The sequence below is a fragment of the Galleria mellonella genome, unplaced genomic scaffold (assembly GCF_026898425.1).
Source record: "Galleria mellonella isolate WM207_F2 unplaced genomic scaffold, CSIRO_AGI_GalMel_v1 utg266, whole genome shotgun sequence".
In the NCBI taxonomy this organism is placed as follows: domain Eukaryota; kingdom Metazoa; phylum Arthropoda; class Insecta; order Lepidoptera; family Pyralidae; genus Galleria; species Galleria mellonella.
The window spans coordinates 1,815,407-1,829,887 of NW_026442061.1; the positions used below are offsets into that span (position 1 = coordinate 1,815,407).

The 14,481-nt window shown below is 34.0% G+C and overlaps 1 protein-coding gene across 6 annotated transcripts in view; it reads left to right on the top strand.

Moving 5' to 3' along the window:
• The window catches only part of LOC113516261 (espin), a 138,862-nt gene that overhangs the window by 42,614 nt on the left and 81,767 nt on the right, over window positions 1–14,481 (top strand). For 2 of the 6 annotated variants that reach the window (XM_052895192.1, XM_052895191.1), the window contains exon 2: window positions 14,103–14,264. In XM_052895192.1, the coding sequence (XP_052751152.1) occupies window positions 14,146–14,264 (119 nt within the window). In that variant the 5' untranslated portion in view covers window positions 14,103–14,145. Of the gene's footprint in view, window positions 1–2,385; window positions 2,602–6,067; window positions 7,061–14,102; window positions 14,265–14,481 lie in introns of those variants that run through there. The other 4 variants (XM_052895190.1, XM_052895187.1, XM_052895189.1 and 1 more) reach the window with 4 other exon arrangements.

A 14,481-nucleotide genomic window follows, 5' to 3' on the forward strand; every position in this document is an offset into this window, starting at 1 on the left:
ATTAATACATTCGTTATTGCTGTTAAATTCATAAGATAGAATGAGATGGCAATGTCCATTTATCATATCAGCCCTTTACTATCCACTCCTGAACATCGGCCTTCCCAGTAGTTTTGCCAATAGTTGCCATGCTTGCTAGGCGGGTTGACAATCGCAGATAAGCTTTGGTGATATTTTAAGAGGGACGCTGTTGCCCATTTCTTGACCATTTAGTTTCCTTAGTCGTCTCTTATACGCCTATTAGACAGAAAAGGAATGTGGCCTATTCTATTCCGGGACTACATGGCTCAATCATTAATATCCGTTGTCAATGATGTGTTATTTCTTATCCGAGTGCTAACCGAAACCATTCTCTCGATAGAATCGTTATTTTTCGCCACTTGTATACGAGTGTAATATGGGCGATATTATTAAAAATTAATTACTGTAGAACAATTATGTCTATAGAGTTTATGTGGTTGGTGATTACAGAACGTGAATACTTTGAGAACAAAGTGTGACGGCTATATTCATCGATGAGATTTGGTAATCACTCTGCCCATAATTATTTATTATATATTATTTTTTGTAAAATTCCAGCAATGCCTGTGTGCGTTTCCGCTCCAAAACACATAGATATTACTTAGTTTTGCATAATATTATCGTTGGACGCCGACTTATATCTCACTTACGACATTGTTGCGACACGTCAGATGCGAACTGTTACGTGTGTACGCTTTCAATTAGTATTTTTCAGGGTACCGCAATTAAATATTTAAATTGATTTTTAATGACCATAACATTTTTTGTTTTATACAACTTAGAATGGCAAACAAGCTGACGGCCCACCTGATGGAAAGTGGTAACCGTCGCCTATAGACATGAGCAGTACCACGGACATAACAGAGTATACTGTTTCGCCCATGATACCCCCCATGCGTTGCCATTCCTGAGGACTCAGGTGTTATTCCTCTGTACCAGTAAATTCTGTAAATTCACGCCATATCCCACCCTTCAAATCGAAACACAGCCATGCAAACACAACTGATTCACGGTTGAAACACAAATGTACCCAAGCAATCGACTTTTGTACAAAGTCTCCCTCTGGCATTAAACTATGTGGTTTTGATGGTTAGACGGTGTCAATGATTGAAGTTAGGTAACGTTGTGTACAGTGATTTTTTATTGCCGTTAAATTAAATATATGATCATTGGGGAAAAGTTAATAAAGTCAGTTGTGGTTATTGTAGTAGTTAAAACAAGATTGGAGTCTCTTAAATTTTATGATATTGTAGTAGACGTAATTATCTGTAAATATATAGAGAGTGTAGGACGGCTCTTACTAGATGGATTGACGATTTGAAATGCATTGTAGGGACTCACTGGATGCAGGTGGCTCAAATCAGGACCGTTCTTTATGGTAGTCTATGGGGGAGGCTTAAGTCCAACAGCGGACGGAGAATGGCTGAAATGATGATGATATAAAAAGTAGGTTATGTGAGTCGGAGTTAGTTTCTTTGAGGTGAGAGAACATGCCCAAACGTTGTGAATTGTATAAATTATGTATGACGTTGTGAAACTACCATTTAGTATGATTTTGTGCAGTTCGTATCGTACTGGATGTTTACTTTATTTTTATATTTATTCGGACATTCTTTACTTCGGTCAATATACATTGATCTGGAGGATAAGACAGTTCACATTAGCATAGAACTAATGGAAGATATGTTAAGGCTATACGGAGTTGGTAAAGCACTAACATAGAGCATGTTTGTACATGCTATGTCTACAAGAGATTAGATACCGAAGATCTCTAAAGAAGGTATGGATCCCTATAAAAATTATGTACAGTTAGTTTTTTATTAAACTATCAAGTAGCTACAGGCAACGAAGAATCTAAAACAAAGAAACCTATCTAAGAATAAATCCTAAATTCGTAGACAATGTGACTGGGTTTGATAAAATTCTAGATTTTCACACAAGAAATCATAAAAATAATCTTTTATCTTATCGTTAGACCTCCTAAATAGTTTAAGCATTGTTCGCCCCCTTCACGGCACCAAAAAATGAAGCTTCATTTTTTTTTCAAGTGTGCAACAGAATTGCGAATTAACATAATTACATAACGCATTTCTAGCAAGTTTCTATTAATATTTTCACTGGTTTGTATATATGTAAATTTAGTGAAGCATTGACCGCCAACGCATAAGTGGTATCGTAAATTTTGTTCAAATAAAGCAGGAAACAGGTTCGGAAACACGTGAGCTTGGCATCTATCTATGGTGCAATGAACAGCTGTCAAATGAACAACAATGCGCAGGTGCGCTCGTGCGAATGTTAATTTTCATCAACAGAGTGTATCATCATATCACTTTATGTGGAATGGGAGAAAGAGCGAGGCCGGTGCCCGCGTCGGCAGTCGCTCTACACGCGCAATTCGACATGGTCAACTGTACTTAATTATGTGCAGTACCGTGTTGTGTTTGGTGACCGCGCGTTTTTAAAAACGTAGCGCGAAAAAAGAACACGTCAAACTTTTGGCGCGCACTTTGACAGCTCAACTTTTTTTTCCGACACAAGATCATGGGATTGACCGAATGAATTTATAAGAACAAGTTTCGTGTAAGAAAGTGAATTAACATTTTAGTAACGTGACGTGTGAGAGTGGTGAAACTTATTGCATAACCGTCTGAAGCTTCGGAGATGTTTACGGAATTCTATCAATCAACATTGTAGTGTACACTTGTATTGTTTCTAATTACGCGTTTAAACGATTTAATTAGAAATGGACTTGTTCATGAATATAGGATGCTTATTTTTTCCTACTCATATAATAAATAAGTAATAACAAACACTTGATATATTGACAGTTGAATTACACCTAACTAAAAACGTGTACAATCTGAGTTATGGCTTATTTTTTATTTATCTTCGATAATTGTTATTACGTAGATATATAACTGAACAGGAAGATGATCAGTCCCATTGTAAATATATCTGGTTTGTATCTGAGAAAGCAACTTTGTATTTGCAGAATAGAGAACAAAATACTACAAAAAAAAAATGTAAATGGAATCAAACACTATCACAATAGGTACAAAATATTACAATTTACCCGAAAAGTTGGTTAAATTTCGCTTGTATTTAGTAATTTATATATATTTGATATTTCGTTCTGAAATGAAAGTAATTTATTATATAGTAGATATGTTTATACATAGAAATTGATTACAATTCGATCATCTTTTTAACTTTATTAATGTTCTTTATAATTTATTTGTTCATAAGTAACGATTACATAGATTCTTATCGGTTGTATCGTGTCATATCGAGTCATTTGCATGCAACATGACATAGAAAGTGTAGTAAAGTAATAATTTAACGCTTCTTGGACATAAGTTTTTAAGACGGTGTATAGATGACTAGAAAGAATACATTTGCAATCAACTTCAAAAAGCAGAAGGTTCTAGATGTAATTGTATTGCTGTTTCCTTATGTTTATGATTTTAATTACTCTATTATAATTCACAGAGTTTACTCCCTTAAAGATCTTGTACTAATTTTGTTTCGTTTGAAATAATTGTTTTGGGCATCAGAATATTTACAATTATTTTTTGCTTTTTTATTAAAAAGCCTCTTTTTAATTTCTAATGTAAAGGTTTTATGTACATTTTTTTATATATTTCTTTTTGAAAAATATTCAATTTTATATAATGTACTAAGATGTTTTGCTAAAAACCTTGCAATAATAGCGGTCCTTATTAAAATGGATGCGTGTTCAACTAGATCCTTGTCTTATAGATAGGATTAAAAAACATAAACGTCGTGTAGTGTCATGTTCCTATCCAATTAAAAGCAATAAGCCTAATTCATCGTTTTAATTCGACATGGCATGCTTAGGGAAATCGCAGTTTTTGCAATCGGCTCGTGTTAGTTAATTAGACAATTAATTTCTGGCGACAGGCAATGTATAAAAATCGCACTAAACATTGTGGGGAAATTATATTTATTGTTCTTGTCATGTACTAAAAATTTATGATTTATTGAAATAATAAAGGCTTTAGCCTTAGATAACATAGACAGAGCAGTGGTTCACGTACTTTTTGGCTATGGAACACTTTTGGGAAGGGGAGTATTTGATGTAATCCTAGAAAAATCAAACACTGATTCATTTGTCATTAATCATTGAAGTAATAATTATTTCATTATTTTCTCTCATTAATTACTAAATAATAAGGTATGAAATTGTTTTTTATATTTCATAATTGTTTGATATCAGGTTCGATAGAAGAGAGTTGAAGTCTTATGTCAGGTTTCAGCATTTAGTTTATTGCGGTATTTTGTGTGTTGTACACTCGCACAAGTATGTAGAGAATGGGAGAAGAACAGTCAGGGCTTTTGAGGCAAGAAATGGATCATGAATTCTGTACCAAAAATCATTCAGAGGCATTGTTTTTAATAGTGACTCCATACTTGTGTCTGATGTCATTTCCAAAAATGATTCATATATCTCGTCTAACTTTTTGTAGATCTCTCTCTCTTCGTCCACTTTATTACTGAAGGTCGTGTCCTTGAAAGGTGTCTGTTGCCTCTCTTATGATGTTATTCCATTTCGCACGGTCTTCAGCTTCTCGCAGGGCAGCTGCAATTAACAATCCCGTAATGGTGGTTACTTGGTCCGACCATCGATTAGGCGGTCGTCCGCGTGGTATTTTTCCCTCTATCTTGCCTACAACCATTAGCTTGTCCAGATTGTTGTCATATTTGACCGAAGTATCCAAGAATCCTCCGATAGCAGACTGTTGAGAGCCTATATTTTATGCGGATCTTTTTGTAGATACGTAAAATTAAAAATTTAACGGATTTTTCCGCTAGAGCCTTAAGGTAATCCTTTAGCATTTCAGTATAGTAGAAGTCAAACAAGTTGATTATGATTAAGATTATGTGGATTATTGGAATTATAAACCTTTTACTAATAGAATAGTATCATTCTTGATGTTCATATTATTACTAAGCAATAAATAAAAGTTTATGTCGTATTTGTGTTATGCATAAGTATTTTATAACTATGTAATAAATAAAGCAAACATAGATGAAAGACATTAATATGGTAAATATTATAAAGATGTAGATACTTACGTGTTAATAAGTGCGAGAAAATAGGTTATTATATTAGTTTTATGAGTTATTTGCATTCATTACATGAGCTATATCAATTAACCTAAACTTTAATTTTACTATTTACCAGAGTATATAATTACATTTCAAGTTATACGATTTCAAGTTTACTTACATAACTTTGTAGGTCAATAAAGCAAGCCGGTGTTAACTTACCATAGTTAGGTAATCAATTTAATTTGTAATATCAATATTCATTCATAAACCGGAATAGGTCATAACTCAGAGTTGTACGCGTCGAGTCGGAAGTTAAAATTAACTCAGGTCTAGCGTTCACGTAACTTATTTCAGTATGATAAAATAAGTTAAATTTATAATATTAACTAGCTATATCCCGTGGCTTTATTCGCGTGACTTGAAATAACAATGTATGAAACAAATTTCATAACTGGGTTTAATTGAATTCATACAAGTAATTAAGAATTCTCTTTGTATGATGACAAAGGAGCTCGAATATAAATATACTTATCACTTCTCTTTTTCATTCCAAGGATATCATAAAAGGCAACTAAAATATCAGTAGTACATGTACTAGTGCAAGAGAGAGAGAGAGAAAACTTAAAATAAAAATTATATCATTGTAGTAGATATAATAGATTTATGTCATAATCTTATCAAGAAAACTCATCTCTAATGTGTTGACGTAAATAATTTATTATCGTGTTCGAGAATTCAATTAAACCCAACATAATGTTCTTGATAAAGTAATTAAGTTATTTATACACTTAATTAGGTAACAGACTACAATAATATATGAATTGCTATCTTTGAGTGAAGAATTTGACTTGGTAAAGACACGGTCGCGTTAACTAGACCTTATGTAACCGTATCGTAACTAGATGAGAACACGGAAGCGTGTTACCGAATAATTCCGCCTATAATTAACCCATTAACGTCTGAATTCCACTAGGTCTCTGTGATTTTCTGTACTCTTTCTTAGTAGTGACAGTTAAATAACGAATTCAGTGATTCTAAATGCAAAATTCACGAGAGAAATGCCTAAGGAACGTTCCAATGATGATAACTGCAATGCGATAGCGAGACTCATAAAGGACTTTTGTAGTTGCTCAGAAAACGGAACCTGGTCACCGGACATGACGTCGGACAAAAGAAAAGACCCGGTCCTCAGAAGCGAAATGACAAACATGTCCGCGATGCGCAGAAGAATAATGACAATCGCGAAAAGAAAAACGAGAGATGTCGCGCCAGAACCACCTAAGCTGTACGATCACGGTCTGGACAAAAAATCGGAAACTCTAACTTCGAATCTAATTAATACAACTATAAGTTCACAGAGTAGCACATTGAGAAGGAATATAGACAATTTTTTACTATCTAGAAGAATGTTTGCGCTAGAAGAAGATATCTATGAAAAGCCGATACCGGTTACTATTAAAAATTCGTCGTGCGGCGAAAATTGGTCGCTGAGTAAAGCATGGAAAAACAACAACGCCGATTTCTTTCATCGATCTCCTAAACTCGATTCTAATCGATTGGTCGATCGTAATTATACATATTTAGAACGTATAGATGAAGTTCCAAGAAGAAAGAAAAGAGATAAGAAAAACAAAGAACAGCTGCGTTACGATAGAAATATAAAGAGGCATATTAGAATTAGGGTAATGTTGTCATTAAGAATGAGGAGATACATGAAAAGGAGGTTAAGGAAGTCCCATATGCAACCACAGAATGTTAACGTGCCTCCCAGGAGGTTTCCTAGGGGATCATCAATTAATTCCAGTTTCGGTACACGATCATACAAGAGTGTGCTGACGGATAAGCTGGGCGATGGAGCGGTTTTATTTGATATACATGAAGCTAGGAATTCTACTATGGAGCTATGCCACGATTACGAAGAGGACCTCGACACGTTGGAGATTGCTCTCCGCGCCGGTAATTTTAGGTAAAAATCACATTTTTATAACTATTGAATTGGTATTTTTCCATATAGAAGTTTGTTTTCAGTATGTATTCAGGGAGTATATAAAATTATTAATTCGCCGTAAACTTCTTAAACACAATAATAGATAAGTCTTCATGGTAAACGATATTGTCCAATAAATATTTTACAAGCAGTCAGAAACTGTTTTCATGTTATTTTCTGATATTTATACCTGAGTAAATTATATATTTAAAGCCTACATAAAATTTGTATATTGAATTGGTTAAATGCATTAGCGATATATTTTTGGACAGTAATCGTCTTTTGATGACAGTCCTTGATTGGCGTCGAATCTGTACTCGTTTATAATGTCATTTTTGTATTAAATATATTTATGGTATTTTGCATATTTATATATGTAAATTTATATTTAGGTAGTCTATAATTAATATTATAAAGAGGAAAGATTTGAATGTTTGTTTGTAATGGATAAACATAAAAACTGCTCAACTAATTTTAATGATTCATTCAGGTATAATAAGCTAAATTTATCAGCAAGTAACACAAGCTATATACTATTTTTGAAAACTCTATGTGCCCTCTATGCGCCGTGTGAAGGCGGGCCAGATCGCTAGTAAAAAATAAAATCGCTGTCCGCATCGGTCAATTTATAAGCTTATTTATTCTAAACCATGCTGCAGATTTCAATACTAGTTTCACTATCATTTAGATATTTTTTAATGTAGTATATAATATGTAATAAATTACATATTTAAATATGTAATTTATATATATGTATATTACAATATATTTACAAATTTTAATATATAAATCCTATTTTCTGTTTTTTCATGATTGAATTTTAAATTGACAAATATTACGTGAATAGGTATAAAGTTTGATAGAACTTCAATTGACTGATTTGTGTACTATAATGATCTTGGGACGATATGTTTTTACGAGAATCGAGATACAAGAATTTTCCTGGGTAGACTGGACAAGTTATGATCAGCTGTGTATAACAAACGTTTGAAATGCAGTCTTAGGTTTATCGTACTTAAGTCTACTCTAGTCTAGCTTATTAAAATTAGTATCATGATTAACCAATTTTATAAGGTCAAACATATTAGAAAATGTCCAACAAAATCATTCCGGATGCATGGCCACCGTACCGTAACTCTATTGTTGCTCCCTACGTTAATGTAACACTGTCCATCTGTTTATGCAGTGGACAATGATTTAATCGGACATTAGTGCAGTCTGTTATTTAGAGGTCGATTGCAAATTTTGTCTGAAGGTTTTCTATATTTGTTTTTGTTTTTAAATTGTAATAAAAAATTAGATTAGTCAAAAAATTAAAATATGTCTGTGTTTATAACGCACCGAGTTTAAATTTGTATTTTATAACTAGTTTATAATGTTAATATATATTATAATTAGTAAGCTTTTAGTGTTCACTATGGTTAGGAAACAATTATTACATGTTACGCACATCGGAGGGTACATGAAGTTGTCCTCCAGTAAGATATGTAGACTTTCTATATAATGTATGACTATAGAATTATTTTAAGGGAGGGAGACTTTGTACTTACTACTTTAGTACTTAGTCTCCCTGAGGGAGACTTTGTACAAAAGTCGTTTGCTTAGGTACCTCTGTCCCATTCGTGTGTCTATTGTTAAGCAGTTGTGTTTGCATAGCTGTGTTTCGGTTTGAAGGGTGGGATATGATGTGAATTTACTGGGTACAGAGGAATAACACCTGAGTCCTCAGGAATGGCAACGCATGGGGGGTATCAAAGGGCGAAACAGTATACTCTGTTATATCCATGGTACTGCTCATGTCTATAGGCGACGGTTACCACTTTCCATCAGGCGGGCCGTCAGCTTGTTTGCTATTCTAAGTTGTATAAAAAAAAATTTAACCACTTCAATAAATGTGGAAGTCTATTATTAAAGCTTTCGAGAATATACAAGGAAAGAAGGAAATTCATATATTGGTCGACCAAATAGGCGACATGCTGAAGAAGGGCCAAATAAAAAGTACTCGCAACTGGCGAACGTGTATGAAAAGATTGATGAATTTTTTTTTTTTTTTTTATACCACTGTGGTGGCAAACAAGCATACGGCCCACCTGATGGTAAGCGGTTACCGTAGCCTATGAACGCCTGCAATACCAGAGGTATTACGCGCGCGTTGCCGACCCTGAAGAAACCTCTTTACCCCCCTTTTGAAGAACCCCATGCTGTAGTCTCTCGGGAAAACCTCGGCAGGGAGCTCATTCCATAACCTGAGTGTTCGTGGGAGAAAGCATCTCTGAAACCGCGTTGTACGCGACCATTTAGGCTGTAAGGTATGAGGGTGAACTCCCTGTCGATGGCGAGCCGTACGATGATAGAAAGTGGCCGTAGGCATCATATCGAACAGTTCCTCTGAGCACAATCCGTTGTATAAGCGGTAGAACACGCAGAGTGAGGCAAAATCTCTCCTAAGACTTAAGGGTTCAATACCGCTTGCAAGCATGGGATCATCGACAATTCTCATAGCTCGCCGTTGCACTGAGTCGAAGGGTTCAAGCTGGTAACTAGGTGCTCCCGCCCATAAGTGACAGCAATACTCCATATGGGGCCGGATTTGCGATTTGTAAAGCATTAATCGTTGATCCGGCGTGAAGTAATGCTTCGCTCTATTGAGCACACCGAGTTTTTTGGATGCCAGCTTCACCTTATCTTCGAGGTGGCTACGGAACTGTACATCACTAGAGATGTCGACACCAAGGATCCCAATGCTTTTAGAGATGTTAAGAGACGTGCCTTGGAACTGTGGGGCCACAGCAAATGGGGTTTTCTTAGCGGTGAACGCGCAAGCTTGTGTCTATATGAATATGAAAGAAACGAAAGTGGTCTGTTTGAATCGAAGTATATGGCATTCTATTGTTTCTACCTACCCTATAGAGTGACAGACGTGACAGATATGTATATTGGTTATATTTGGTTAGCTATATACGCAGTCAGATAGGTACCTCTTCGTTGTAGCTTGAAACATCATGGTCAATTCTTAGTGATTTAATCCAACTGATTTAGCTATCATTCCTCATTGATACCACGCCAGCATACACTAATAGTGCAGAAGAGTTACCATTAAATTTTTATTTTGTATAGTCTCTTTAATCATACAAACGTCAGACATCTCATAAACTGTTTATTTGTAGCGTATGTATTGATTAGTATTGATATTATTCATACAGCATTCGTGTACCTTAACTGTCCGTTAACGACATGCCTTCCCACAATTTTTTCAATAGGGTTAGCTGGAAGGATATTATCTATGTAAATTACAAGTGTAATAAAGAATTTATAAAACTATTGTACTGTTTTGTCTCTACTTTTGTGCTAAATTTCCAATTTGAATGAGATTTTTTTTCTTTTTTTTTTTAATTATCATACATAAATATATTAAAAAAATTGGATTTTTAGTACCACTTAAACCTCTTGGGCTTGTGTGTGATACTTTACATTATGATAAAATAAACAGTATGATAGTTAAAATAGATTTGTAGAAGCTTTTAGTTTTTTATGAATAAGGGGACAGTCTTTAAGATAATCTTGAAGATCGATTATTAACATTTCAGAGGCAAAAATATTATCGCAAATACTTTCGCTTGATTTATTAGCTGCGACTGTATTTCAAATATTCAGTTAATTATTGATTGGCACATTGTATGTACTCATTGTGCAGTACATAACATGTTATTTAGTGATGTTTACAATCGGCTTTAGAAATGCAATCAGCAGGAATTTTATCTTGCACGCAACATCTGACTATATCATACTATATTCTTCAGATTTCGTTTTCAGACTATCTGTGATATAGAAAAAGTGGCAGTTATAAGAAATTTGTTGCTGCATTTTTAATGATTGAATGATGATATATAATAGAGATCATGGTACGTCATTTAAGGGCACAATTTCAGGGCAATAAAATCGATAGGTAACAGCATTTTCAAGGGGGACAGGGATTGTTAGTAGTGAGATCCAACAGACCCATTACTAGCAATATATCCTAACAGGTCGACCTCCACGTGCTTCCCCCTGAAAACTATCGTGATTAATTCTAGTGGAATTCGTCACGATAGGCTAACTGACCTGCTTTCATTATCACCTATCATCCCTCACTGGTGCCCCGCCAGCGTATACCGATAGCGCATGCGGGGTTACCATTCCATTATCACCCATTAAAAAAAAAACGTAACATTTACGAGGGTCGCTGTTCTCCATCCCTCAACCATAAGTTCCCCTAGCGCTAAAACGCTAAAGAGGTAACAAACTCACTTTTAAGGATATTTTATATGTACCTACGTGTCTCCTTGTAGTCATTATTTCCCTCTCCAATCCACCGTTTCATTACAAACGACAACAATTCTTTACTGTAAACAGTAATAAATTATCGGTATAGTTATATATGGGTATGAGATATATCTTCAAATTATATAATGATTTTCTATCAGATTATTGACTATAGTTTTGTATAAAGTTCAATGTCAGGAAATTATAATGAGTCGCTAAATTCTAAATTATCATTTTAAGCCTTATTTCTATCTTTTTTAGATCTATTTAGCAATGTAATTTATTAACATTTACATTCACGATAGTTGGAAGTTGTATTCCCGTTTTTAGACCAGTTTTATTTAAATAGGTCATTTGGCTAACTGGATCTTCAGTTTCTATGCGGTGATACAGTTTGGAAACCCAGCTGTGAATGGAAGAATAAATTTACGAGTTTGCTTAGCAGCCAGTAGTTTTTGCTCCATAAAAAATAAGAACTTACATTAAGGTTGTTTCTTATATGCATACATGTCTCTGAAGTTCTGATCCTACCTTTTAACGTAACATTACCTTTTGATTGATTCGCGAAGTTATAGTTTTTAGGATTATCATAAACTAATTTTATCTGAAAAGATATATTTATAGATAGGTTCCTATAGTCGCAAATTGTTTTTTAAATTGGTTTAGTTTTTCGATTAAAATTATCGGTTTTGTCACAAATAAAGTCGGGTTTTGTGGGACACACTATTAAATTATTTTAAAAATTATTTTTACAATCGGTAGACAATCGATCATTTTTATATTTCACGTTTAATTAATTTTAATTATTAATTTTACTAATATTTTAAATGTGACAGTTTGTAAAGGTAATTTCAAATAATATATACCGAATAAAAAAAAAATATTGAAGTTCGTAATGCTATTTTCTTGCCATGATGTAATAGACAGACATACATTAATAAACTTTAATACTTACGATTTAATTATAATATTGATAAATCAACGCCGTATATCCGCCTGTCTGAGACATTTATAGACGACTCTACAATTGGTCTAGATTTTAATTTGTATACAGAATCAATGCTAATTGATTTTATATTAAAATTAATAGCCTTGTTCTCGACTTTTCCAGACACACTATCTTTTTATTTTACATTCAAAATCGAATCTTAACATAAAATCACTGAATTCTCATGTTTAGATCAATCAAAATCTGGTTATTTGATTACAGTTGTTTTGTTTAATTTCGTTACCATTAATACGTACCGTACCAGTACTCGAAGATTGACTATTATTATTGTTACTAGAAGTTCTACAGAACTACTACATAAGTTTAAATTAGACTTGAATTTTAAGACGTATAATTAGATTTTTATTTTGATGAAGGTTGTAAAAAATCGTATTTATTAAGATTCTAATCTCTAAGTGAAAAATATTGATGAATTATATAAAATAAAAAAGTATAAATCTTATATATATATATATATATATATATATACTCTTTTTCACATTTCTTTTTTACTTTTTTTTATATATTGTTTCAAAATTTGTATTACCTGTCAGTGCCATCTATTGATAAGTAGAGAAACATTCTTGTGTATGTTCTTCTCTATGAGTGTGCTAGTCAATGGCTTTATAATATCGCAATGTGTGCATAGATGGCGTTGATACCAAGCGTTGATGCAAAGTAATAAGTTAGCCTCTTACAGTCCATACAGTTAGCGTTGAAGTCTTTTATATTGATAAATCTTTTGTAAATACGAAATGAATTTTAATTATATTTTTTGATTAATTTAATTTAATATTATTATTATTAAATGTTTTTGATTAAACATTTAACAACATTTTACTAAGTTTGCTTATTGTAACTCAAGTATGTTTTAAAGAGAATCATATACAATATAAAAAGTTTTTCTAAGTACCTACTCTGTTAAGTAATAAATGCTGGTACATATATAACACATAAAATAAAGAAACATGAGATTACTTACAGATAACATGATTGACTGATAACAAAAAATTTATTCCCCAAAAAATACAGTGACTTTAATTTACTACAACATTAATATACTGGAGTACTCTATTGCAAAGAGAATTATCAAAACGGCTTCAAAATATAATACACATATAGATAGACATTTTTGTGAAATTGTTTAATAATTATAATTATATACCTATTTATTTAATATATTTTTTTGTGCGTGGGTGAAAAAAGAATGGGATTGCCGCTTGATTTATTGGTTTAACCTGACGAGACTACAGTGAAAGATGATAGTTAAGGATGAAAATGGGTTAGTTAGCCCATTGTGACAAGAATAAATCACGAGTGTTTCCACAAGGAACTGCGTAGAGTTCGACCTCTACGCGGTTCCTTGTGTGATATGTGTATGTGTGTTATGATATATGTGATGTGTGATATTTTGTAATAAAGTTGTTAGTCCCTATTGTAGACAATTCCTTTTTTTTATATTTTTTTTGATGGGTGAAAATGGAATGGTAACCCCGCCTGCGCTAACGGGATACGCTGGCGGAGCACCAGTGAAGGATGATAGATGAGAATGAAACAGGCCAATTAGCCCATCATGATGAATTCATCAGGAATTAACCATGATAGTTTCAAGGGGGAACCGCGAGGAGGTCGATCCGGTTGGGTATATTGCTAGGAATGGGATTCTTAGTCTCCATTATTAACAATCCCTTTCCCCTCCCATTTAATATGTTATACTGTGTCGTCCCGCAGGAGCGGTCGGCTAGCTGTCGAGGGGTGGTGGTGCGGGCGGGCGATGCCGGCGGCGGGGCCGGGCGGGCGCGCCAACAACGGCGCGCTCGCGCTCCACTATGCCGCGGCCCGAGGCTGCCTCGACTGCGTCAGGCTACTGACCAACACCACGCCTGATGTCTCGTGAGTACAAATTACACATCTAGACTTATCGTTACACTAAATAGATAGTGTCGAAGTGACACATGTATAATTTTACATTTATAAATGTGTGGCTGCTTCGATAGAATCAGACTACTTATAATCACTACGCCTGATGTCTTGTGAGTACACGCTACACATCTAGACTTATCGTTACACTAAATAGATAGTGTCGAAGTGACACATGTATAATTTTACA